Raw genomic sequence first — 27941 nt, forward strand, 5'->3', positions numbered from 1 at the left:
ACAAAGCGATTCTCCTCTTAAATATGCTATGCCTTTTTTCCATTCAATCCCAAAGGTAACAAAGGACAAAGCAAGTTGAAGACCTAAAAACCTTTGCTTCTAAGTGACTATTGTTCCAAAATTTAAAATTAAACAAAAAAAGGTGAGAAACATTCAAAGCTGGTCTGCTAGCATTTGACAGGACAGAAAAGAATTCTAACAGTCAATACACACTGATTTTTCAATTTAACAACCAGAATCCACTTACTCTCCATACATAGAGAACAGAACACCTACCTAATAAAGGAAATTAACCTAAAAGTAGGAAAAATCTAAAGTGAATTATTCCTTAGGCTTTTAAGAGATGTTAAAAGTCGTTCCAAAATATCTTTCCAAAAAAAGCACAAAGTGGACAAAAGAGTATCAAAATGTAACACGAAAAAGGAGAAGTGTGTAAGTGGTTTGACTCTTAAGTAAATCTTTTAAGAACTCATCCAGGAGCTCTGAGAATATTACCAATCACTAACTCCTGTGTGCTGGGCACAGCAAGTCCTTGACAAATGTTAGCACTGAAGGTCCTGATCAGATTTTCTTTCTCTGCATTCTACAGAATTATCACAGTAATTGTGTCTGGGTGGAAGGTGCTCCTAGTATATCAACGTATGTGTGAGTGCGCCAGGCACAGAGCACCATTATGTAGACAAGATAACAACAATGTCAAATTAGTCCGTGGTCCACTATACTTCTGAAGTCCTAAAAACAAGTTTCACTGTTTTTTACAAGTAAAAAGTGGTTTTGGCTCAGATCACGATCTCTCAGGTAGTGGGATCGGTCCTACATGAGGCTCCACACTCTGTTCAAAGGTTCTCTCCCTCTGCCCCTTCCTCTGCATGCCAATCTGTTCCCTAGCTCTCTTTCTCAAAAATAAATAAATAAATCTTTAAAAATAAAAAAAATCTAAAAAAATCTAAATGATACTGTGGCAGAAATAAAAAATGTTTTTACCTAAAATTCATATGGATTCTCAAGAGACTCCAAATAGCCAGAAATTATTTTCTTTAAAAAGAAGAACAAAGTTAAGGTCTCATATTTCATGACTTCAAAACTTACTACAAAACCATAGTAAGCAAAATGATGTGGCAGTGGCATCAAGACATACACATCGATGCAACAGAGAGCCCAGAAATAAACCCTTGCATATATACAAATGGTCTTTAACAAACCATTCCAGGATTGTACATGGGGGAAAGGGAATCTCTTCAACAAATAATGCTAGAAAACCTGAATATTCACAAGCAAACAAATAAAGGTGGAGTCTTACACCATATATAAAAATTAACTCAAAATGGATCAAACATCTAAATGTAGGACCTACAACTATGAAACTCTAAAGAAGAAAACATAGGGCAAAGTGTTCATGACAGTGCATTTGCCAATGCTTTCTTGGATACAACACTAAAAGCACAGGCAACAACAGCAAAACAAGACAAATGGGACTACATTAGTATTTAAAACTTTTGTACACCAAAGTACATAATCACTAGATTGAAAAGACACACTATGGAATGGGAGAAAAGGTCTGCAAATCATGTATCTGACAAAAGGTTAAGATTCAGACTATATTAGGGGTCCCTGGGTGGCTTAGTGGTTAAGCATCCAACTTTTGATTTCAGCTCAGGTCATGATCTCAGGGTTGTGAGATCAAGTCCTGCATTAGGCTCCGTGCTCAGTGGGAGTCTGCTTGAGATTTTCTCTCTCTCTCTCTCTCTCTGTCCCTTCCCCTGCTCAAGCCCTCTCTCTAAATAAAGAATATATTTTTAAAAACTTCTATAGCTCAACAGCAACAAAAACCTACCTTTTCAAATGGGCAAAGGATTTGGACAGACATTTCTCGTGAAAAGATATCCAAAAGGCCACAACCATATGAAAAGATGTTCAATATTATTCAACAAAATACTGTGTGTGTGTGTGTGTACACACACATACATAAATATGAGCCTTAAAAACAAGGAAATTCTGATAAATGCTACAGAAGGAATGAATCCTGGGGACATTATACTAATTGAAATAAGCCAATCACAAAAAGACAAATACTGTATGATTCCACTTATGTGAGGAATCTAGAGTAGTGAAATTCATAGACACAGAAAGTAGGACGGTGGTTGCCAAGAGACAGAAGAGGGAGAAGGAGAGTTCTTATTCAATGGGTACATAGTTTTAGTTCTGCAAGATGAAAGGAGTTTTGGAGACCAGTTGCACAACAATGTGAAAATTGTAAATTTTTTTAAAGGTTTAATTTGTTAAAATACACAAAGCATTTATCATCTTAAACATTTTTTACAGTTCAGTTGTATGAAAGTTACTACTAATAAAAAGGCAAGCCACAGACTGAAAGAAAATATTCACAAAATAACCTGAAAAGGACTTCTTTTTAGAATATATAAAGACCTTTCAAACCTCATTAACTAAAAATAAAAGTGGGGGGGATAATCCAATTTTTAAATTACACACAAGACTTGCACACGCACTTCACAAAGAAATACATATACAAATTGCTAACATAAGCACAGGAAAAGATATTCAACATCATTAGTCATCAGGGAAATGTTAATTAAAACACACTGAGAGAAAAGGCCACTGGTTCCCCAAAAGCTAAACACAGAATTACCGTATGACGCAGCATTCTGCTCCTAGGTATACAGCCAAAATAACTGAACACAGGGCCTCAAACAGATACTTGTACATCAATCTTCACTGAAGCATCATTCACAATAAATCAAACAATCCATGTGTCCACCAACAAATAAACTAAAAATTAAAATGGGTGCCACCCATACAATGGAGTATTATTGTGCCATAAAAAGGAATGAAGTTCTAACACCTGCTATAGCACGGAAGAACCATGAAAAACATCATACTAGGTGAAATAAGCCAGACACAAATGGGCAAATAATGTATTGTTCCACTTACATGAAATATCTAAAATAGGCAAATTCATAGAGACAGAAACCAGATTAGGGGTTACCAGGGGCTGGGGGGAGAGGGCAGTGGGGAGTTCTTCCTCTAGGAGTACAGAGTTTCTGTCTGGGGGCGGGGGGAAGACAACATCTTGGGACCAGGCATTGGTGACCGTTCACTAGATCGAGAATGACACTAATGTGTACATTTAATGGTTAAAGTGACAAGTGTTAGGTTTTACCTATTTCACAGCACGATTTAAAAACTGTTTTTCAAAAAGCACACACTGACAAGGCACTGTACAACCACTAACAGGCTGACATCAGAAAGACTGAAAAAATCAAATAAGAGTAAGGATGGATAGCAATCACAACTCTATTTTGCTTGTAGGAACTTAAAACAGGACAATTGCGTCCAAAGGATCAGTGTTTGATCCAGAAATTCCACACCTAGGTATTTAGTCAAGAGCAATAACAAAATATGTCAACGATTAAATTTGTCATGAATGTCATAGCAGCTTTAATCACAACAGTTACGGCCCATCAACAAAAGTAATGCTATATGTAGTGTGGTATAGTCCTACTGTAGAATAATGGCAATAAAGTGGAAAGAACTATTGATATTTGCTATCACATATAATGTCCCTCACACACGTTATGCTCAGCAAAAGAAGTCAGACATAAAGAGAGTTCATACTGTATGGTTGCTTTTACATCAATTTCTAAGAAAAGGCAACACTATCCCAGGTGGGCAGACTGCCTGGGATGGATTACTACAGAATGCTCTAGGTTATGGAAATACTCAATATCATAATAGTGATGTGGATTATAGAAGTGTATCCATCCTTCAAAAGTATACATCTATCCTTTGTGCATTTCAATGGATACAAATTTAATCTTCAAATGTACTATAAAACATACAACAGTAATCAAAGTCAAGAGTAGGAGGTGATACAGATGAGTAAAAATGGCCGAATATTGACACCAGCTGAAGCCTGGAAAGGAGCACTTAGGCTTCATTATACTATTCCATTTACCTTGTGTGTGTTTTAATTTTCCCATAGCAAAAAAATGTGTATAGGTAAAGCAGAATTACATTCTCATCTAAAAATTCATACACAGAAGCCTAAAATGAAAAGGTCAAAGTGAGCTCCCTACCTCCATTTAACCAGTTAACTGACATTTGAGCCCAGGACACTTAGTTTTGGTTTGGGTTTTCTCATTAAACGTCAGTATAGGAGTCCTAAAACTGGATTTTTCTCCTAACAATATCATAGAGATATTACCATATTCATTAATTATAAATCTGTCATTTCTGATCAATGCATAGTATTTCACAGTATTTATCCTCGATAAATTATTTCTATTTTTCTCATAAAATGCTCTTTTTAATATTTCTAATATATAGCAGATCCTAGACATATCGCACAGATTATAAATACACTATTTCTGAACAAACTTATGACAAGGCTTAGAAGAGGAAGGCCCAACATTAACCCTTCATTAACACAATCATCCTTAAAAATGCCCAAGGTTAATATTCAAGTCTCTCAGAACACAAAGAAATTGTCTTTTAGGTATCAAGTTTAATTTACCAAATCAATCAAAATGAAAAAAAAAAAAATAAAACCACACTGGCTTTTACACTGCAAGTGATTCTAACACACCATTCCACACTGACTCCTAGCAAATGTTCAACACTTGCATTAACACTTAATCCTGCAACCAGAGGTCTGTAAACATAACTTACATGGTAGGATTATGGTATCAAAAATTATACCAACATAGGTATGACTGAGCAGAATGTAACTATGGGGTCACAGGTAGATATAACCTGTGGTCTTCCTAAAAAGATGAACTATTTTTATCAGTTGGGGTTCTTAGGAAATAAAGTTAAAAATACTTTTAACAGTTTTCCATTTAGGGCAAGAAAAAATTTTTAAAATCTATCTTTAGGGGCAGCCCGGGTGGCTCAGCGGTTTAGTGCCGCCTTCAGCCCAGGGTGTGATCGTGGAGACCTGGGATCAAGTCCCATGTCAGGCTCCTCGCATGAAGCCTGCTTCTCCCACTGCCTGTGTCTCTGCCTCTCTCTCTCTCTGTCTCTCATGAATAAATAAAATCTTTTTAAAAAATCTATATTTATATAAATATATACACATATGCCAATGCCTTCATTGATACATTTATTCTCACTGATTTCTTTAATGAACTGTGGATCACTCAATTTCTACAATGATCACTCAGCAATTAGGGTGATTCTTGCAAATGAAACCTGAACTTATCTTCTGGTGTATAAGAAGCAAATGGAGAAATTCATTTTCAGTTCTTAAGAGTCATTTCCAAAATGTTAAGCCATGTTGACTTAAGCCTTCTAAGAAAACAGCCAGAGAGTAGTTGAGGGAGGTGCTTGAGACAGAAATTTCACAACAAGAATTCCTGTCAAGATGTTAGAACTCTGGCACAGGGTCAGGAAAACAGATGCTTTCAGTTGGAATTTGCATGCAACTTTAATCCTTCACAAAACATAATCAGGTTGTTCTTCATATTTTTTTCTGCAGCTGGGAAAGGCATTCGCATGTATAGTCACTTGGCTTTCCCACTTACAACTCCATGCCTCCCTTTCAGCCAGCACGGCTTAGCTCCTTACTCAGAAAACAAAAAGAGGGGTGAGGAAAAAGTTGTAACTGACCCCTCAAGAAGTCCTACAAGAGAAAGGAAATTATTTTGCTTATTATTCTACCAACTATCCTTGTTAACTGAGGCACATGCTTATTTATCCAGGTCTTCCCCATATCTGAATCAATCTATTTTTTGGTAATAAAGACGTTCTAACTGATGGTTTCCCAAATTCTAAAAAATACAAATAAAATAAATAAATAAAATTTAAAAGAACAGCCAAGAGCAATAAACTTCTCATCTAATATTTGAATCATCTGTATACCTGCATCCTTTGGGCATTTATGCAGAATTACAACTTGAAAAGAATCATAAAAAAATAAAAAGATTTGCATAGTGGTTAGGCCATGTGAGTGGCTCACTTGCTCCCTCACTGCTTCCCCCACTTAGCTATCTTCCTCTCAGGACAGTCCCCAACTCTAGCCTCCCCTAGAATAATGTAGTAGTAAAGGCATATTTGAAAGCAGTTCCGTGAACATAAAATGACAACAAGGAGGCTGAGCAGTAGTGTGGCAATGACCAGTTTACAAAATGGTCAGAAGAAAGGAGGGGCTGCAGAGCAGAAGAGAAGAGAAGGACAGTAGCTTGTTAAGGGCTATAAGGGAGAAATGTCTGCCTTACTCCTCACTGCATCCCAGGGCTTGGCAGAACAGAGTGCTCAGGAGCACCTGGATGGCTCAGTCGGTTAGTATCTGCCTTTGGCTCAGGTCATGATACCAGGGTCCTGGGATCAAGCCCCACATCAGGCTCCTCACTCAGAGGGAAGTCAGCTTCTCCCTCTGCCTCTCCCCTGCTCATTCTCTCTCAAATAAATGAAATCTTAAAAAAAAAAAAAAAAGAAAGAAAAAGAAAAAGAACAGAGTGCTCAGTAACTATCACATAAGTGAAAGGAGGAAAAGCAAAGGAATGGAAGAAGAGAAGGTAGGCAATAAGGCCGGTGCAAAATTAGAGTAGAATCCAGCATCCAGTTCTTTTGGCTCATAGTTCAATGAATATTCTTTCCATTTATCAACTATTGATCTACAAATATTTGTTAGAACAATGTGCCAAGAGCTGATCAATAAGGGGAAAAAAGTATCAATCAAGATGCAAAATGATAAAATATAAAAATAGATCCCATTCATTCCAGTCTGTTGATTAAGTCAAAAGTCAGATACATATGCATACATACACATCCCAGGAAATAAAAGCTTTGCATAGCCACTCCATAAATGTAACCCCAATGAACTCTTATTTACTTCTCATAGAACACAGCATTCAAGCACTGGTAGTAAGAACTACAAATAATCTTTTTTGTACCATTAAAGAGAAGCCACACTTCCAAAAGGGTAACTTTGGGTGGAGTTTAGGGCATTAGATAAATGAGTGTAATAAACTGCCACAAGGCACTGCCCTCAGTTTTCTGATTTCTTTATCCTCAGTTTTGCTACATGGGCTGAGTCCTATTATATAATTATATATTATATATATATTTTATATATATAATTGTAAACACTCCTCACAGGTAGTGTTTGACTATAACCATAATACTACTTTATGCATGTCAGCCAATTATGAGAATATTTAGGAGACAGAAAATAAACTGTAGGGTTTGATACAGATTTTTTTTTAAATGATAGATAAAAATAAATGTTACCCAATTAAATGAGAAAGAAGAAATTATCAGTTAGCCATCAGCCAGATTTTATCAGTTAGCTGTGATGCATTACCAAAATGACCCTCAAATCCCAGTGGCATACATCAAACTCATTTTTCCCATTCACATTACATATGTCACCTGTAAGTTGGCTATGGCTGCCTTGAGGCTGTAGCTTTTGCTCCATGTGTCTTATGATTCTAAGACCCAATTAGAGGGAACAAACCATATCTGAGACATGCCATTCTCAAGGCAAAAGGTAGGAACTGAGAGGAGGTTGTCATATCTCTGTTCAGAACTAGAATACATTGCTTCCACATATGTTCCATTTATTAAAACAAGTCACAATGACAAGCCTGACTATGGGAGAGGGAGACACTGCAAATCACTTGACAACAGGAAGGGAAGTATAATTGATCCTTTTACATTGAAAGAAGTGGAGTGGAGAACTATAATATAATTTATCCCACAGACCTTCCAATTTCCCATCTAATGCTTTTATCCTTACTGTTGGTAAACCTAGGCCAAAGCATACATCTATAATCATTAAGAGAATGATAAAATGAAAATCTAGGGCCAAAAAAAGATTCCAGGAAGATGATGATGTGAAGTTAATACACCCCCACTTTCTGTGTTGTGACTCCCACTACAGTTTCAATCCCTGTGCTGCAAAAGGTATAGGCCTGATGCCTGTAGGTTACTAAATGGAATTGAAGGCTTAAGCTCTTTGGAGTATAGAGAAAGAGACTGGAATATGTGTCTCTAATTTTTCTAGGAGCTGGGCAAGTACCTGGAGTCTAGCCTTTCGGAACTTTGGAACTACTCTAAACTACTGGCTTTAGAAAAAGCCTGGTTTGAGGAGAGCTGATGACCCTTGGGTAGGGGGCAAGGTCTCCCTGAATCATTTGTGACCAAGACCAGAACTGGGCCCTTATGAGCTGACAGGGAAAATATGACAACACATAACATTGAGCATCTGAAAAGACAGTTACCAGTCATGACAAAGGGAGCAACCCCACAACTGAAAAGAGCTGTGTGAAGAGTAAGAGGCCAATAATGGTCAGAAAAATAATAAGCTAACTAAGGGAGAATTAATTACAGCAGACAGAAGTCTTCCTGCATCTAAAAGCACTAATTTTCCAAATAAACCATACAAATGATTAAAAGAAAGAAAGAGGGGATCCCTGGGTGGCTCAGTGGTTTAGCGCCTGCCTTCAGCCCAGGGTGTGATCCTGGGGTCCCGGGATCAAGTCCTGCATCAGGCTCCCTGCACGGAGCCTGCTTCTCCCTCTGCCTGTGTCTCTGCCTCTCTCTCTTTCTGTGTCTCTCATGAATAAATAAGTAAAATCTTTAAAAAAAAAAAAAAAAAAAAAAGAAAGAAAGAATGGATCATGGCAAAAGTCCAAATTTGTGGTATGAAAGATCAAATGGAAAAAAGAGCTCAAAGCAACAAAAGAGAAATCATGATAGAAGAGATAAGAGAATTGGAGGACAGAACTAATGAGATGAACAGCAGTTCCAGCAAAAGAAAGATGAACAGATAGTAGTAAGGCAATAATAAAACACATACCAGAAGAGAATTTCCTTGGCCCAAAGACTTCAATCTGCAGATTAAAAGAGCTCACTTTATTCTATTCTAGACATAGACCTAGGCATAACTTAGTAAGTGCCTAAACTCTGAGAGAAAAAAATTTACAAGCCTGCAGGTGGAAAGAACATATTCCTTACAGAGGGGAAAGCTTAGAGAGCTACCAGACTTTCCCACCTGCAACATCAGAAGCTAGAGCAGTGGTCCTAACAAGTATTGAGAGAAAAATGGATACCAAACCCTACACCTGGCACCTGGAAGGAAAACAGTATGGAAACTCAAAAATGTGCAGGGAAAAGGGGAAATATTTTTTTAAAGATTTTATTTATTCATGAGAGACACAGAGAGAGAGAGAGAGGCAGAGACACAGGCAGAGAGAGAAGCAGGCTCCATGCAGGGAGCCTGATGCAGGACTCGATCCTGGGACTCCAGGACCATGCCCTGGGCTGAAGGTAGGCACTAAACTGCTGAGCCACACAGGGATCCTCGAAAAGGGGAAATAAAAGGTAATCATTAATGGAATGGAAATGTATAGTAGAAATTCCAAAGTAACAAAAATTAAAAATCCAAAATAACTTAAACCAGCAAAAATAAGAGCTAAGAAACCACAAGTTAAAACATATAACAAATAAAGCAAGTTAAAAGAACAACTATTTTTATAATAGGTGAAGAAAGTAAATTACGCCACTAGAAGAAGGACCAAGTCATATTCTGATTAAAAAAAATACTCTGTTTAAAATAAAACAAAATGGTAAAGAAATGGTTAAAATGACAAGCTTGGCATAAAAATTAGGTTTAAGGATTAAAATGAATAAATGGGATTTTTTTTTTAAAGAACAATAAGTAAGGGGTACCTGGTGGCTTAGTGGGTTGATGGAGGCCAACATGGAGCTCCAGGCTCAGCAGGAAGTCCGCTTGAGATTCTCGCTCTCCCTCTCCTTTTGCCCCTCCCCCTGATCTCTCTCTCTTTCTCAAATGAATAAATCTTAAAAAAAAGAGAGAGAGAAAAAAATGCCCGGAAATAAAGTCAACAAGAGGGGCATGTGACCTATATCAACAAATCTATAAAATTCCATCTAACAAGATCTGAAAAAATGTAGAAACTATACTGTATTCTTGTCAGTTTTCCCAAGCTTAATATATATACCTTAATTCTTTCAGTTATAATTTTTAAGAACTGTACATTGATCTTAACAATTACAGAAGAATAAATGCCCATGTATAGCCAAGAATTTTCTTTTTGCCAAGAGTATTTTTTTAAAAGGTATCATTTATTTATTCATGAGAGACACACATACACAGAGAGAGAGAGGCAGAGGGAGAAACAGGCTCCATACAGGGAGCCCGATGTGGGACTCGATCCTGGGACTCCAGGATCACGCTTTGAGCCAAAGGCAGATAGATGCTCAACTGCTGAGTCACCCAGGCATCCTGCCAAGAATATTTTTAGAAACAAGAGCAATAACTTTCAACATGTATGAGAATTTAACTTATGAAAAGATGGGGAAAGGTGCTGGCAATAATACACTACAGGCAACTATAAGCAAAGAGAATCCCATCTTACTCCAAGCACAAAAAGTAAATACTACACAGATTAAATGTTAAATAATTCCTTTTGTTAATAATCTTCCAGGGGAGATGAGTAGAGGTACGGAGTAACTGGTGATGGGCATTAAGGAGGGCATTTGATGTAATGAGCACTGGGTGTTTTATGCAAATGATGAATCACTAAATTCTACCCCTGAAGCTAATAATATACTATATGTTAACTAAATTGAATTTAAATTAAAAAATAATCTGCCAAAAAATCTAAGAAAACATATGTACTTTATATAAAAGGGACCTTTTTTTTAAAATTTTTATTTATGATAGTCACACAGAGAGAGAGAGAGAGAGAGAGGCAGAGACATAGGCAGAGGCAGAAGCAGGCTCCATGCAGGGAGCCCGATGCGGGATTCGATCCCGGGTCTCCAGGATCGCGCCCTGGGCCAAAGGCAAGCGCCAAACCGCTGCGCCACCCAGAGATCCCTATAAAGGGGATCTTAAGCCTAGAAGCTATAAATGAGCAGACAGACATATTTCCTAATGAAAAAAATAAAAATTTCTTTTTTTTTTAAGATTTTATTTATTTATTCATGAAAGGGAGAGAGAGGCAGAGACACAGGCAGAAGGAGAAGCAGGCTCTATGCAGGGAGCCCGATGTGGAACTTGATCCCGGGACTCCTGGATCACGTGCCCTAGGCTGAAGGCAGATGCTCAACCACTAAACCACCCAGGCATCCCCCAAAATGAAAATTTCTATAGCAAATAATGGAAAAAACAAAAGAATAATAAGATTTGGAGAAAATATGTCCAATTACAGAAGACAGAGGTCTAATATTTACAAATACAAAGACCTCTTATAAACTGACGAGTACCCAAGGGGGAAAAGGCAAAGGACAGAAGCCGGCAAATTTACAAAAGCAATTCCCACTCTGTGGCCACTGTTGCCAACAAACAACACCCAAACTAGGTCAATTCAAAGTGAACTACAAAGGAGGTACTAGTTAACATCAATTAGAATAGTAAAACTGATATGACCTGTTCTACTTATTGTAGACAGAAATGCAAGGAAAAAGGTTCTCTCAGGCACTGCTAGTAGACGTGTGAGTTGTTGGTTTTTAAAGAATGTTATAATCTAGAAACATCTATTTTTTCTAATAATTTTTCTTTTCTTTTTTTTTTTTTTAAAGATTTTATTTATTTATTCGTGATAGTCACACAGAGAGAGACAGAGAGGCAGAGACACGGGCAGAGGGAGAAGCAGGCTCCATGCTGGGAGCCCGACGTGGGACTCAATCCCGGGTCTCCAGGATTGCGCCCTGGGCCAAAGGCAGGCGCCAAACCTCTGCGCCACCCAGGGATCCCTAGAAACATCTATTTTAAAAACATATCTTTAGGTACAGCAAACCCACTCTAAGAAATTTATCCTCCTGAGATAAAGCATTTCCATATAGGAATGTTTACTACAACAGTTTGTAGTGGCTGACACCTAGAAGCAAAGTATATGAACATCATTAATTGGAAAATAGTTTGGTATCTTAAAACAATCTTCTACCACAGAACAGTAAAACAGTCATTTAAAAGAATGAATCAGAACTGTAGCAGCTGACATGAAGAGACTTCTACAGGTATTGCTAAGACAGAAAAAGATAAATATGTAAAAATATGTATCACGTAAGCCACTTTTTACAAATAACAAAACAAAAACTGTATTTGGATATGATTATGATAGTGTGGAAGCAAAAGGATACACACAAATACATACCCATTAAGTTATTAATATGAGTTATGGAGGGTGAGAAGAGGTAGGGGAAGTTGAGTAAAGAGGTGGTAAAAACAAAAAAAATTTAAAAAAGCAGAGGATGGAAGGAGAACTATGCTTCTTGAAGAAAGAGCTGATTCTAGAAACAGAGCAAGCAATTATAAGATGAGCCTAGAGCCTCTTGTATGGCCAAAAATTAAGGAAATACTCAAAATCAAACAAGTAATAACAAAACCAACACTCACACTGATGAGGGTACATCAAAGGGACACAAGAACCAACTGAAAGACACCCAATGGCCCAAACTGCAACAATCAAGCACTATAGGATTGTAACCCAAACTATAAAATAATTATCCGTGAATCATGCTAATATAATGATTGAATAAATGATGAAAGAAATGACAAAGCTCTACAGAAGAATTCCAAGTAATTCATGTAGATAAAGTAAAGCATAACTGCTGAACCCTTAAATGTGGGCTGCACACAATGACTTCTTCTAAAGGAGAGTGTAGAAAGGGGGAAAGAGTAACTTTCTAATGGAAACACCTGGCAAGTGATCAAGGCCAACATTAACAGTGATAAGTCATATTGGTGTATGTACCTTAACATCAGTCTATTTACGAGAAAGATATTATTAGACAAATCCCAATAGGCATTTACAACCAGAGGAGGTAACCAGAACTCTCAAAACTGTCCAGGTCATCAAAATCAAAGTCTGAGAAACTGTCAACCTAGAAGAGCCTACAGACACATGATAACTAAATGTAATGTATTATCCTGGATGGGATCCTGAAAGAGAAAAAAAAAGACATCAAGTAAAAACTAAGGAAAGCTGAATAAACTATAGATTTTAGTTCATTACAATGTATCAATATTGATTCCTTAATTGTAACAAATGTATCATATAAGTAAGATATTAAGAACAGGGGGAGTAGGACACAGAGAATATGGTAACTCTGTATTAACTTGTATTACAATTCTGTAAATCCAAAATTGTTCTAAAAAATAAAATTAAGGGGTGCCTGGATAACTTAGTCAGTAAGCATCCAATTCTTGATCTTGGCTCAGATCATGACCCCAGAGTGTGAGATCTAGTCCCACATCATGCTCTGCAATCAGCAAGGAGTCAGCTTTCCTCTCTCTCCTCGCTTTCTGTCCCTCCTGCTCATGCTCTCACACTTTAAGACTGGCTCACTCTTTAAAAAACAAAATCTTTAAATAAATAACATTTATTAAAAAACAAATAAGTACTCAACAAGTTTTTTTTAATAAACAAATTAGGGACACCTGGGTGGCTCAGTTGGTTAAGTGTTTGCCTTCGACTCAGGTCATGATTCCAGGGTCCTGGGACCGAGCCCCACATCAGGCTTCCAACTAGCAGGAGCCTGCTTCTCCCTCTCCCTGTTACTCCCTTCTCCTGTGCACTATCAAATAAATAAAATCTTTTTTTTAAAAATTATCCCTAGAGAGTGCCATAAATGGACATAATTTGGGGGTGGTAAGAGTTAGACTGTGTTGCAAATTATAACTCTGTAATTACACTAAAAACCACTGCTTTGTACACTTAAACGGAGGAATTATAATGGTATATAAATTATACCTTGAAAAAGCTAATAAAAAATGCCCCTGCGGTGCCTGGGTGGCTCAGTCAGTTAAGCCCCTGCCTGTCCTGGGATCAAGCCTCACATTGGGCTTCCGGCTCAGCAGTGAGTCTCCTTCTCCCTCTCTCTCTGCCTCTGTGATCTCTCAAATAAATAAATAAAATCTTTTTAAAGGGGATCCCTGGGTGGCTCAGCGGTTTAGCGCTTGCCTTTGGCCCAGGGCGTGATCCTGGAGTCCCGGGATCGGGTCCCGCGTCGGGCTCCCGGCATGGAGCCAGCTTCTCCCTCTCCCTCTGCCTGTGTCTCTGCCTCTCTCTCTCTATCATAAATAAATAAAATCTTTAAAAAAAAGTAATAAAATAAAATCCTTTTAAAAAAAAAAAGTCCTTGCATAAAAGAAGAAAAGTTGAAGATTATGAAGATATAAAGGCTGTTAAAACTGTATGTGCATTTTGGAGCACAATCATAATCACAGAGAAAAAAATCTAGTTTTCTCTTCTCAAAAATAAAGATAAGCTTCTCAAACACATGTTAAAGTCCATAAGCCTGGAATCATCATTTTATTGCCCCACTGGCAAACATCCTTAAATGAGAAAGTATTTTATTTGATAATTCTATTTCATATTTTAATTATAACATTTTTTAAAAGATTTACTTATTTGAGAGAGAGTGAGTGATCAGGAGGAAAGGCAGATGGAAAAGAAGAGAGAATCTCAAGCAGACTCCTCTCTGAGTATAGAGCCCAATGTGGGGTTCGATCTCATGACTCTGAGATCATGAGTGAGCCACCCAGGTGCCCCTATGACAACATTTTAATTAAGTGGTTTCCTATATAAAATCTGGGACATGTGCTAAAACTACATAAGCTACAAAATGAGTGAATAAAGTGACTAATAGTAAACATTTAAAAGCTCTAATAGTACTCAAAATGAAAACCTTCATGATACTAAAGCTACAGAATAAAATGCCACTGAATTATCTATAATTACAAAAACTGAAACAGTAACAAACACTTTATTTTGTAAGATTTATTTATTTTAGTAAGCCCCAGCCTTCTCCATGGTGGTGAAGACCCCAGTGGACTCCACGACACACTCAGTACCAGTATCACCCCATTTGATTTTGGCAGGATCTCACTCCTGGAAGATGGAGATGGACTTCCCACTGATGACAAGTTTCCCATTCTCAGCCTTGACCGTGCCATGGAATTTGCCATGGGTGGAATCATATTGGAGCATGTACACCATGTAGTTGAGGTCAATGAAGGGGTCACTGATGGCAACAATATCGACAACTTCAGCATCGTGGAGGGCCTCATGACCATCCACATCCATGCCATCAATGCCACCCAGAAGACTGTGGAAGGCCCCTCTGGGAAGCTGTGGTGTGACAGCCGAGAGGCTGCCCAGAACATCATCCCTGCTTCCACTGGCACTGCCAAGGCTGTGGGCAAGGTCATCCCTGAACTAAACAGGAAATTCACTGGCATGGCCTTCCGTGTCCCCACCCTAATGTGTCAGTTGTGGATCTAACCTGCTTCCTGGAGAAAGCTGCTGACTATGATATCAAGAAGGTGGTGAAGCAGGTATCAGAGGGCCCCCTCAAGGGCATCCTGGGCTATACTGAGGACCAGGTTGTCTCCTATGACTTCAACAGTGACACCCACTCTTCCAAATTCAATGCCGGGGCTGATATTCCCTCAATGACCACTTCGTCAAGCTCATTTCCTGGTATGACAATGAATTCAGCTACAGCAATCAGGTGGTGGACCTCATGGTCCACATGGCCTCCAATGAGTAAGAGCCCCCGGACCACCAGCCCCAGTGAGAGCAAGAGGAAGAGAGAGGCCCTCAGCTGCTGGGGAGTCCCTGCCTCCACTTAATCCCCCAACACACTAAGAATCTCCTGGCCTCCAGTTTCCATTCCAGACCCCCTGAGGAAGGGGAGGGGCTTGGGGAGCTCTACCTTGTCATGTACCATCAATAAAGTATAGTGTACCCAGCCAAAAAAGAAAAAAAAAAAAAAAAGATTTATTTATTTTAGAGAGGGGGAGGGCAGAGAGAAAGGGAGAGAGAGAATCTCAAGCAGATTCCTTGCTAAGTGCAGAGCCTGACATGGGGCTCAACCCCAGGACCCTGAGTTCATGACCTGAGCCAAAACTGAGTCTGCCACTTAACCAACAGAGCCACCCATGTACCCCAGTAATAAGCATTTTAACAGAGACTTTTCCCTTAAAATGTTCCATATATTGAAATGATAAATTATAATAAACTTAAAACTTTTAAAAAATTGACTAAGATACAAACATTCTCGCAAACTCTCACAAAATTTAACGGCTCTTCTTCTTTCATAAACCACATCCTGTCTTTCAGCCAACTCACCAGAAATTCCTGAAATCAGCAGTCCATGGGAAGACTGGGAGCTGGGTAGGCTGGGGTGGGGTAAAGTATCTTAATGAATCAAAGCTCCTAGAACATTTGGCATATAATGGGTTCTCAACAAATATTTCTTAAATAAATGAACAGATCTCAGAAAAAAAATAGTGAAACAGAAGAATAAAATGCTTTATTCTAGAAACTATTAATTTCTAGAAGCTGTCTTATCTCCATCTCAATCAATATTAAAATAAAGTGGAGAAAAATAAAGACGAACACTCTGCCACAAAATATTAAGACAGACTGTCTTCTAGTGGTTTTCTTCTTTCATTTTACTTACATTTCAAAATGCAATAAGTATCCAATTCCCTTATAATGAAAAATTCCTTCAAAAGCCTAAATGGAAACTCATTACAATTTTGTTTAACATTTATATTCATTCTTGGGAGAGTGGGGGAAATGGAAGAGAGGGGAGGGATTTTTTAAGCAAATTTACTGCAAAGTTTGTCATTATTAGAATGGCATACAACACAGCTTGTTCCCGGGGAAAACAATACTTTGCTTTCAAATTTAGTACTGCTTAGATGAATTTAATTTGAGTGCTCTCTAAATTGTTTGGTTAACAGAAGTATGTAGAAAATAAAGCATGATACATTATTTTTAAAAACTACAGAAAAATCCCAAAAGGAGGAAATGTGTAATAACAAATTATGATATATATGCAAAGTAAATATGTAGACATCTTTGATAGAGAACTTCGGTGAACTATAATTTTATCATAATGAACACTGACAGCATGGAATTTCAACGAAAAAATCAAAAAAGGCACTTCATTTCCATTTTCCTGTCTTTAAAATCAAGATAAGAATAATAACGGCAAATTCTTAGTGCTATGTGCTAGGCATTGTTTGAAGCACTTTATATAATTTATAAATAGGTTACAATATGTAACTAATTCTAATGCAACTCAACAATAACCAGTATGCATTTTGGATTTCAACAGAGGTTAGCCAAGAGAAAATAATATTGTAAATCACCTGCTCACAGGGTAATTTTTCTTTATAGATAGTCTTTTTTCATAATCCAATAAGGAAATGTTAATGTTTTCTTAAAACATTTTAAATGGTGCCATTTAGACAACAAATGGAAAATTAAGGATACAAATGTAAATGCAAACTATTATTTTTAAAAATTCCTTGTAAGGAGAAACATAAAACACAACTGAGTATACTGACACACAATTTTTATGGATTAAAGAATGTATAATACTCCTAATATAATACACCTAAGCTATTTCTTGCAGACTGGGCTTTCTTTAAGGTAAAACTTATAGTAGATGACTTTCAGAGCTCTAGATGAACGGATGGACTGTTAAACAGGAAATAGAAGTGGAAATTTTTGAGAATCTTATTGTTAAAGAAAACAGGATAACAACAAACCATTTGTAAAGATGTGAGTTGTTCAGAAATATACCTAAACTACAGTTGATCTCCTACTTCTTGGTAGGTGATGCCTTAGACCGCATGCACTGAGTTTAAGATCATGAAGACCTGGGATCCCTGGGTGGCGCAGCGGTTTAGGGTCTGCCTTTGGCCCAGGGCGCGATCCTGGAGACCCGGGATCGAATCCCACGTTGGGCTCCCGGTGCATGGAGCCTGCTTCTCCCTCTGCCTATGTCTCTGCACCCCCCACCCTCTCTCTCTGTGACTATCATAAATAAATAAAAATTTTAAAATATATATTAAAAAAAAAGGATCATGAAGACCTAACACTGATTTATATCAGGAGTGTTTCACAGAGTGGTTTTTCACATCAAATAAAATTTCAAAGGAAAAAGGGGTGAAGTCCAACTAAAAAGAAATACTCATTTTAATGAAGTAATCCATTCTTTGAATTTGCATCTTAGTAGGACTTTTCATTCTATTGTATTAATAATGGTGTAAAAAGAATGCAAAATCACAATACTAAGAAAGGTCAACATAATTAAAAGAATCTGTGAATTGAGAGGTCTTAGTTTAATTCAATCTCCATTAACACCATCACCATTTACTGAAGGCCCGTAAGTATCCACTGCTAAGACAGACCCTCGGAATACGAGGATGAATAATAAAAGGTCTTTGGCCTCAAGGAGCAATCTAACATTCTTTTTTTTTTTTTTTTTTTTTTTTGTGATAGTCACAGAGAGAGAGAGAGAGAATGAGGCAGAGACACAGGCAGAGGGAGAAGCAGGCTCCATGCACCGGGAGCCCGACGTGGGATTCGATCCCGGGTCTCCAGGATCGCGCCCTGGCCAAAGGCAGGTGCCAAACCGCTGTGCCACCCAGGGATCCCCAATCTAACATTCTTAACAGTGTTTTAAGAACTAACGCTAACGGATGTTCCGATGTTCCTCTACTGAGGAAGAGTAACTGGTTCCAGACCCTCTGATTATCATAGGGATCATAGGGCCTAATTGTTAAAGCAGTTGAACTGAATTGGAGCACAGCCAGAAGTGGCACCAAAAGCACAAGAGCATATAGGTGGGGGCTGGCTGCCTTTCCTTCTTTTCTTTATCTTCAAATACATATATATATATACACACACATACACATATTTATGAGAGAGAGAGAGAGAGAGAGAATGCACACAAGCAAGGAGGAATGGGCAGGAGAGGGAGGAGACTGAGCAGGGAGCCCAATGCAGGGACTGGATCCCAGGAGCCCCAGACCATGACCAGAGCCTAAGGCAGACACTCAACCACTGAGCCACCCAGCCACCCCTGCCTCTCCTTAAGGTTGGTCCTTCTCAAATTCTAAGGCTGAGAAACAGTGAAGTTCTGTGGATATCCCACTCTCCTCCCCGCACTACACAGCTGCAGAAGCAATTCCTTATTTCAAGAAGGTTCTTCTCTAGCACCAGTTCTGTGGTGCCCCTTGATAAGAAGAGTCAGATTCTGGATCATAGGAAGGATGAACCGCCTATTTTAGCTACTAGTTTAATAATGGAGAACTGGTTTTGCCTGCATGTTTGCAATTGTTACTTTTGTATGAGGTAAAAAGAAAAAGAAAAAGAAAAAGAAAAAGAAAAAAAGAAAAAGAAAGAAACTGGGCCACTAGCACTGTGGGGTTGTCTAGTAACTCCATTTCAACTCTGATCCAAAAAATAAGAAAAAATTCACAAACAAGTAACATTACAAAAGAATTTTATAGAAACAGGGAAAGGGGACAGGTAGGGACAGGAAATACATATATTAGTTGATGTGTGTATATCTACTTGTATATATACACATATTCAAGCTTATATGCCAAAGGCATAACTATGTAAGAACAACCATGTCAACCACCAAAAATTCAAAACCCTTTAAGACATATATTGCTGTGATGGGAGACAGGATGAAACATCCATTTTCTACTTGTATAAGCTACAAAGCTGGGCTGAATACACAGAACTAACCAAGAATTTGTTTTATTTTCTTAATAAACGAAAATGTTCAGTGGAACCCTTTCACAATTGATCTTTTCAGTGTAAATATTTTTTAATCACTGCTAGTTTAAGTAACACAGAGCTATAACCTGTCAATCAATCCAAAAATTCATTCTCAAGTAAAAGGGAGATAAACCCAAAGAGAGAGACATAGGTACAGTTGGGGTTAAGACGAAGACCAGGTAGGAGGTTCCTGTGATAGGGGGAAGTGAACAGGCATGCAGAAGAGCAAATGATGAAGTTTTGGTAATTAAATGTGAGCACTGACAGAGAAGTCAAAGAGAACGGTAGTATATGCTGGTGAAGCAGGGACCAGAGTGTAAGGCTTGCATCGCAGTCTGCTTTTCCTATGAACAGGACCTGTGACCTTGAGGTCTTTGTTTCCTTATCAATAAAGCAAGGCTATTAGACACCAAGATCTCTCAAGTCCCTTTCCACATTACAGTTTTAGCATCCTAAGTTTCTAAGACAAAAGTCTGGTCAGCTGAGAGAGCCCTGGTATAAGAGACAGACAAGGAAGTCAAGAGGGTGCTACAGAAATAGAAGGCATGCCATTTATCTTTGGGACCACAGATGCTTCAAAAAATTAATTTATATTGCCTGAATAATCCAGGATACCTAGTTTTCTATAACAAACCTTAAAGGCAGGGTAGCCCCGGTGGCTCAGCGGTTTAGCGCTGCCTTCAGCCCAGGGCCTGATCCTGGACACCGGGGATCGAGTCCCATATCAGGCTTCCTGCATGGAGCCTGCTTCTCCCTCTTTCTGTGCCTCTCTCTCTCTCTCTCTCTCTCTCTCTCTCTGTCTCTCATGAATAAACAAAATCTAAAAAAAAAAAAAAAAAAAAAAAACCTTAAAGGGTAACCTATGCATATCAACATTTAAGAATCACTGAGCTAAAATAAAGCATAGAAAAGTGAACATCTTTGAATATTGTCTTTAATATTTTGAATATTTAAGCATTTCCGCTATCAATTCCTAGGTGACAGGTAAATGGAACAGTACTCTAAAGCAGCCTTCTTTGCCTGTGGGATTTATCTCATTTTGTTTCATTATTAAGCCTCTTCAACCTTAATATATGCTCATAGATATATGCTGGCTTTAATTCAACAAGTTTCTAAATGTGAAATGTACCAATATAGGGCCCAGTGCATAGTAGATGCTGGATTTATTTTTTTTTTAAGATTTTATTTATTTATTCATAGACACAGAGAGAGAGAGAGAGAGAGAGACAGGGAGAGGGAGAAGCAGGCTCCATGCAGGGAGCCCGATGTGGGACTCGATCCCGGGACTCCAGGATCACACCCCAGGCTGCAGGCGGCGCCAAACCGCTGCGCCACCGGGGCTGCCCTAGATGCTGGATTTAAATCCTTGGTTTGCTACATCAAAACCACACACAAGCTCTTCTCTAGAAAGCTGCAGGAAACATCACAATCAACTGCTGCCTCTTTTCTGGTTGGCATTTCTTGATGCAGTCAGTCCCCTAAAAAGCCACGATTCTCATGCCTTTGGAACCTTCCCAGTGAAGTTTAATTTTACATGGGGTTAGGTTCTACAGGTCTGTGGGTAAGTTAAAAACCACATGATGTTACTCTAGGCTCTACTCGAATCTAGTAGGACTTCTTGCCAGAAACCAAGGCAACTTAAAACAAGAGAGCAGGCAAAGTTTGGATTCTTGGTTAGGAACCAAGGGCAAGTATAGCATGTGTGTTAAGGGCCAGATGGGATGTGTGGGCACTGTGAAGCAGTAACAGTTTGCTCCTTCCAGCTATTCTTGCCATCGCACTTGAAAAGGAGGCAGTACCAGCATGTCCAAGAGCAAGAAAGGGGAACATGAGAAAGTCCCACATACAATGTTTTTATGAATACAGGGGCAAAAACACAGAAACCACTGAGCAAAACAGGGGTGTTGGGGATGGAGACTCCTGGTGGTGCTAACCTATTCACAGAGTCTGAGCCAGTGTGAAAACAATCCCATGTTAGTAAGTACTAAAGACAGTGATCCCATCTTCAGAGAATCCTAGGCTCCTTGTAATATTAGAAGATGTTCTTAGCACTTCAACCATTCTGTAAGTGGTAACAGCCAGACCCCTTTCCCTGTGGCATGGATTTTCTTAACAGTCCTCTATAATCATACCATTTCACTTATCGAGCCAAGTATACATGATGTGAACACAAGAATAGCTTTCTTTCTACAGGGGGTCAGAAGATTCGAACAGCCTTGAGGGTCCCAAATACATTAAGAATGAGATTTCCAGATTTCCACATTAAGAGAGGAATTTAGAGACAACACCCCTAAAGCAAAAGTAAATCATTTTGGGGAGTTTTTCATTTAAATATAATCAATTAAATCACATACACAAAAAAGTCTCCTCTGTGCCAGGACACTTGAATAAAATCACAACAAAATTTTACCAGACAACACCCTCTATCCAACCTAAAGAATTTACACGAGCTAAACAAAGTTGTTAAAGGAATGTACTGACTTTGAAATAGAATAACGGCATTTCCTAAACACCAGTATTTTAAGAATACTTAGATACACTAGGGGTACTAGGCCTCACCTACTGTCATGTTCCACAGAGCTGGTTTTTGTCACTTAATTATACAAAACAGGATTTCTCACAGTGAAGGCTACAGTTGGAAGATGAACTTACACCAGAATTTTTGCTAGAAATATGTAAAACAAAAACAATCCAACAAGAGAAGAATAATGAGTAAGTGACTTTTTGGGGGAGTTGTGAATTGGTTGAACCACTATTTTGGCAATATCTATTAAGTTAAATATACATCATACCCTGTGATACAGCCATTCTACCCCTATGTGCATATCCAAGAGAAATGAGTACTTGAACTCACAAAAAAAAAATCACATACTAGAGTGTTCATAGCTTTATTCATAATACCAAAAACTGTCCAACCACCCAAATACCATCAACAGAGTGATACACAAATTGTAGAATATTGATATAAAGAGATACTGTAAAACAAAGTAAAAAAAGAATTATTACACATAAAATATGGCTGAATCTCAGTGAAGACAGGCTGATACAAAAGAACACACACAGTATGTGATTATATTCACATGAAGGCCAGGAACAGATAAAACATCTATGACGAGCAAAGTCACAACAGTGGTTAGTCAACTCTAGGGGAGAAAGGATGCAAACATGAAACAGGAAGAGCCTGGGAGCTTCTGGGTGATGAAAAAGTTTTTTTACCATCAACTGGGTGGTGGTTAAAGGGATATGTACATACATGCAACACAGCGAGCTGTACACTGAACACCTGTGCACTTGAGAATATGTAAATTACGCCTTGAAAAAATAAATCAACATAGGCCTTTCCATAAAAGCAAAGGAAGAAGTAATGATGGAGGGGGAAATGATATATTCGTCTACATAAAAATATAAAACCTCCATATGGAACATGAAGGTCTTGGAGAAAAGTAAAAGGCAACTGACAGAACTATGCATATATTTACAACATGCATGACAAAAGACTGATATCCCAAATATGTACCTCCCAATTTAAGTACATCCACATACACAGAAGAATAAGTATCTCAAACATAAAATTAATAAAGGGTGTCAACCAGAAATTCTCAAAAGAAACTATAACACTCCAAAATGAATCCCGAGCAGTAATCCCAAGCTAAACTGGGGCATCAGGTATATATGTCCTGCAGAAAGGCTCCAAATCAGTCAGCCAGGAGGCTGACAGCTACTCTACATGGAGTCAGTCACTTCCTAGTCACAAGCCACAGAAATAAAAGACTTCACTTTTATTTTTCCAGCACTCCCCTCATGGCAGATGGCATTTTCCAAGTATAATTACAAAACTGAGGAAAGATTTCTATTCTTCCTTCACTAGCAGCAGCCAACCTTGCCCTGGGATATGGGTAAGTTTGGGGCCTGTTCTCCTGATTACCACCTTATACTCATGGAGGGTCCAGAGCAGATGGGCCTTTCTGTGTACTCCTGCTCCACTCTCAAATTCTGTGCCACAAGGAGGCTCTCTCAGGTGTTCTCCCCTGTCCCCAAACCCTTCTTTTAAGTAGCTGGTAGAGCAACAAGAAATAAGCTGAATGGGTGCAGATCCCCCTGGCACTTGAGGCTTCACGGAATTCTAAACTCTCGCAATAGACTGCACTGAGCCTTCCAAAATATGCTAAGATTTCAGGTATTTCCTTGTGACTCATTTTTGGCTACCACCTCTTCCTATCTACCAAAGGTGAAAACAGTCCCTATGTCCTGTCCCTTCCTAGAGGGGCTTGTGATCCTCTGTTATTCAGTTTCCTTGGTTGCCTTGCAATCTCAGCTCTATGATGGGCTCAAAAAAAAGTATTGTTATTTTATGTATTATCTGGCTCTTTTCTCCTTGTGGCACTATACATCCTAAGGGAAAATACCATCATTTCTATTCAGAAAATACTGTGAAATAAACAACAGAGACTGAAAAAAACAGAACTGGTGATTGCCAGAGGGGAGAGATGGTACAGAAATAGGTGAGAGGGATTAAGAGGTACAAATTTCCAGTAAGTCACAGAGTGTACAGCATAGAGAATATGGTCAACAATATTGTAATAACACTGTATGAGGTGTGGTGATGGTAACTATAACAGTGAGCACAGCATAACGTATAGAATTGCTGAGTCATGTTGTATGTTGTATACCTGAAGTTAATGTAACATTGAATGTCATCAACTATACTTCAATTAAAAAAATATCTATCATGCAATGAATGAAAGTGAAAACACATCATTACACAGTTTGGGAGATATACCTAATCTGGTGCTTAGAGGAAAATTTATAAACTTAAATGCTTACATGAGGAAAAAAAAGGAAGATTTACAAATCAATGACCTAAGCTTCCAACTTCTAAAGCTGGAAGGAGAAGAGAAAAATAAACCAAAGTAATAGGAAAAAGGAAATAATAAAGATAAAAGCAGAAAGCAATGAAATAGAAAAAATAAAAGTAGATAAAATCAATTTTTAAAAACTGGTTCTTTGAATAGATCAATAAATTCACAAATCTCCAGCTATACTGACCAAGAAACAAAAAGACAAGATACAAGTAACCAATATAGGGAATGAAAGAGGTGACATCACATTAAAAGGATAAGACAGGAAAAAAAAAAAAAAAAGGATAAGACAGGGCAGCCCTGGTGGCCTAGTGGTTTAGCGCCACCTTCAGCCCAGGGTGTGATCCTGGAGACCCGGGATCGAGTCCCACAACACGCTCTCCGCATGGAGCCTGCTTCTCCCTCTGCCTGTGTCTCTGTCTCTCTCCCTCTGTTTCTCATGAATAAATAAATAAAACCTTAAAAAAAAAAAAGGATAAGACCAACAACTTAGATGAAATGGACAAATTTTTTGAAAAACTGGCACAAAATAGAATACCTCAGCAGTCCTATCAATCTCACATGAACTCTTTTAGAAAATAGATTTCCTAACACATTTCATGAGGCCTGAATTACCCTGATATCAAAACCAAAGATATTCCAAGAAAAATCTACAGATCAATATTCTTCATGAAGACAGAAGTAAAAATCCTTAACAAAATATTTAGTGATCCCAGAAATACATAAAAATGATAATCATACATCATGAGCAAGTGATCTCTATTCCAGGAATACAAGGTTGTTTCATCATTCTAAAATCAATGTAATTTGCCACATTAACAGAATAAAGAAGAACAGTCATGATCAAAAGGCTTTTGAAAAAATTAAACACCCATTATAATAATTAAAAAAAAAAAAAAGCCAGCAGTAGTTGGGAACTTTCCCAACCTACGGAAGAACACCTCTAAACAGGCAGCTGACACCATACTTAATGGCAAAAGACTTTACCCTTTTCCCCTGCCTGAGACTGGAGAAACAACAAGGAGGCCCTTGTTGTTGCCACTTCTATTTAGTATTTTACTGCAGGGTCTAACCAATAAGGTAAGGCAGGAAAGAAAAAGAATGCATACTGGAACAGATAAGTAAAAAAGTAAGAAGACTGACAGTACCAAGTGTTGGCAAGAATATGGAGCAACTATAACTCTCAATCATAGCCGGAAGGAATATAATATAGTACAGTAACTGGGCAGCCCCGTTGGCGCAGTGGTTTAGCGCCGCCTGCAGCCCGGGGTGTGATCCTGAACACCCGGGATTGAGTCCCACATCGGGCTTCCTGCATGGGGCCTGCTTCTCCCTCTGCCTGTGTCTCTGCCTCTCTCTTCACTCTCTCTCTGAATGAATGAATAAATAAATCTTTAAAATATATATATATAGTACAATAACTTTGGAGAACGGTTTGGTAGTTCCTTAAAAAGTTACATACCATATGGCCCATCTTCTCCACTTCCAGGTATCTGCCCAAAACAAGTTATAACAAATACCCACATAAAGACATGCTTAAGAGGGACGCCTGGGTGGCTCAGCAGTTTGAGCATGCGCTTTGGGCTCAGGGTATGATCCTGGAGTTCCAGGATCGAGTCCTGTATTGGGCTCCCTGCATGAAGCCTGCTTCTTCCTCTGCCTGTGTCTCTCCCTCTCTCTCTGTGTCTCTCATGAATGAATGAATGAATGAATGAATGAATGAATAAATAAAATCTTAAAAAAAAAAGACATGCTTAAGAATGCTCATAGTTGCTAATTTAATAGCCAAAAATTGACAATCCACATGTCTATCTACAGAATAAGCAACTGTGATATATTTATATTTACACAATTATACCACTCAACAACAAAAAAGAATGAACTCAGATACAGCAACAACATGGATGAACTTAAAAATAATGCTAAACAAAAGGAGCCAGATGCCACAGAGTATACACTGCATGATTTCATTTATTTTAAGTTCTTTAAAACAGACACAGGATTGGAGTGCCTGGGTGGCACAGTGAGTTCAGCATCTGATTCTTGGTTGTCACCTCAAGTCATGATCTCAGGGTCATGGGATCAAGCCCTGTGTCCAGCTCCATGTACAGTGCAATCTGCTTGAGATTTTCTCCCTTTCCCTCTGCCCCTCCTGCTTGTGCTGTCTCTCAAATAAATAAAAAATCTTTTAAAAATACACACACACACACACACACACACACAGGCTCTAAAGTGCTAGGTAGCTGATTAGTAGTTGCATAGGGCTGAATACAGATATCTGACTATAAAGGACACAAAGGAACTTTTTCTGGGGGTGATGAAAATGCTGTGTATCAGGGACTGGCTAACGATGGTATGCAGGCTGGCTGCCTGTCTTTGGTAAATCAAGTTTTACTGGAATACAGCCATGCCTATTAATTATATGCTGTCTACAACTGCTTTTACACTACAAGGGCAGAGTAGGGTACTTACAACACAGATTTTATGGCCAACGAAGTCTAAAATATTTATCATCTGACCCTACCCTTTACACAAAAAGTTTGCTGACACCTATTCTTTATCTCTATCTCACTTGGGATGATAGGTTATTTAGTTGTATGAATAGGGCGCCTAGGTGGCTCAGCGGTTGAGCATCTGCCTTCAGCTCAGGGCATGATCCCCGAGTCCCAGGATCGAGTCCCACACTGGGCTCCCTGCATGGAGCCTGCTTCTCCCTCTGCCTGTGTCTCTGTCTCTCTCTCTCATGAATAAATAAGTTTTAAAAATAAAACAAGGTTTATGAATATGTCAAAAAATACTGAACTATTTGCTTAAAACAGGCATAGGTAAATGATAGCTCTATAAAGCTGATCTAAAAGTAATAAGTACTTTGAAGAGACTAAATTATAATGTAAAAACAAAATGTTAGTCCCAGAATTTAGAAAAAAAAAAAAAGACACAAAATATAAAGCAAAAGAAACAAAACTGAGCTATAAACAAACCGTAACAACTGAAAATATCTATTTATTTTTTAAAAGATTTTATTTATTTGAGAGAGAGTGTGAAAGAGAAAGACAGGGGGGAAGGGTAGAGGCTAGAAGCAGACTTCTTGCAGAGCAGGGAGCCCAATAGGGGACTCAATCACACGATTCTGGGATCATGACCTAAACCAAAGGCAGACACTTAACCAACGGAGCTACTCATGAACCCTGAAAATGCCTTCTTAAATATAATACATTATTTCTTTATTCTTAGACCGGAATATCATTTTCATTAGGGTAAAGCTGATTGGAAAATATGGTTGCAGATCAGCAAAAACTTGTTAAAGGCAAGATACTCAATTCCATATGTCTTCAATTAATTCTCTTTGTTTCATCACTCCTTCTATCCTCCCTAACCCCCAGCTCATGGCCCACCTGAGGAAATAGACAAATGTACACAGACTCCATCTCATGTTATTCCACCAGAGAGAGGGGAAAAAGAAGCAATGTCCACTTACACCTAATCCTGATACTTAAAG

The 27941-nt window shown here is 38.4% G+C and overlaps 1 protein-coding gene across 35 annotated transcripts in view; it reads right to left on the reverse strand.

Annotated features, from left to right (window-relative positions):
- SLC25A26 (solute carrier family 25 member 26) overlaps positions 1–27941 on the reverse strand; it is a 193777-nt gene that overhangs the window by 36034 nt on the left and 129802 nt on the right. The window contains exon 3 of one of the 35 annotated variants that reach the window (XM_049097918.1): positions 9691–9821. The exons of the other annotated variants lie outside the window; for them this stretch is intronic. Coding sequence (XP_048953875.1) covers positions 9691–9723 — 33 coding nt within the window. The 5' untranslated portion in view covers positions 9724–9821. The remainder of the gene's footprint in view (positions 1–9690; positions 9822–27941) is intronic. 35 annotated transcript variants of the gene reach the window in all.

Source organism: Canis lupus, chromosome 20, assembly GCF_003254725.2.
Source record: "Canis lupus dingo isolate Sandy chromosome 20, ASM325472v2, whole genome shotgun sequence".
Classification (NCBI taxonomy): Eukaryota; Metazoa; Chordata; class Mammalia; order Carnivora; family Canidae; genus Canis; species Canis lupus.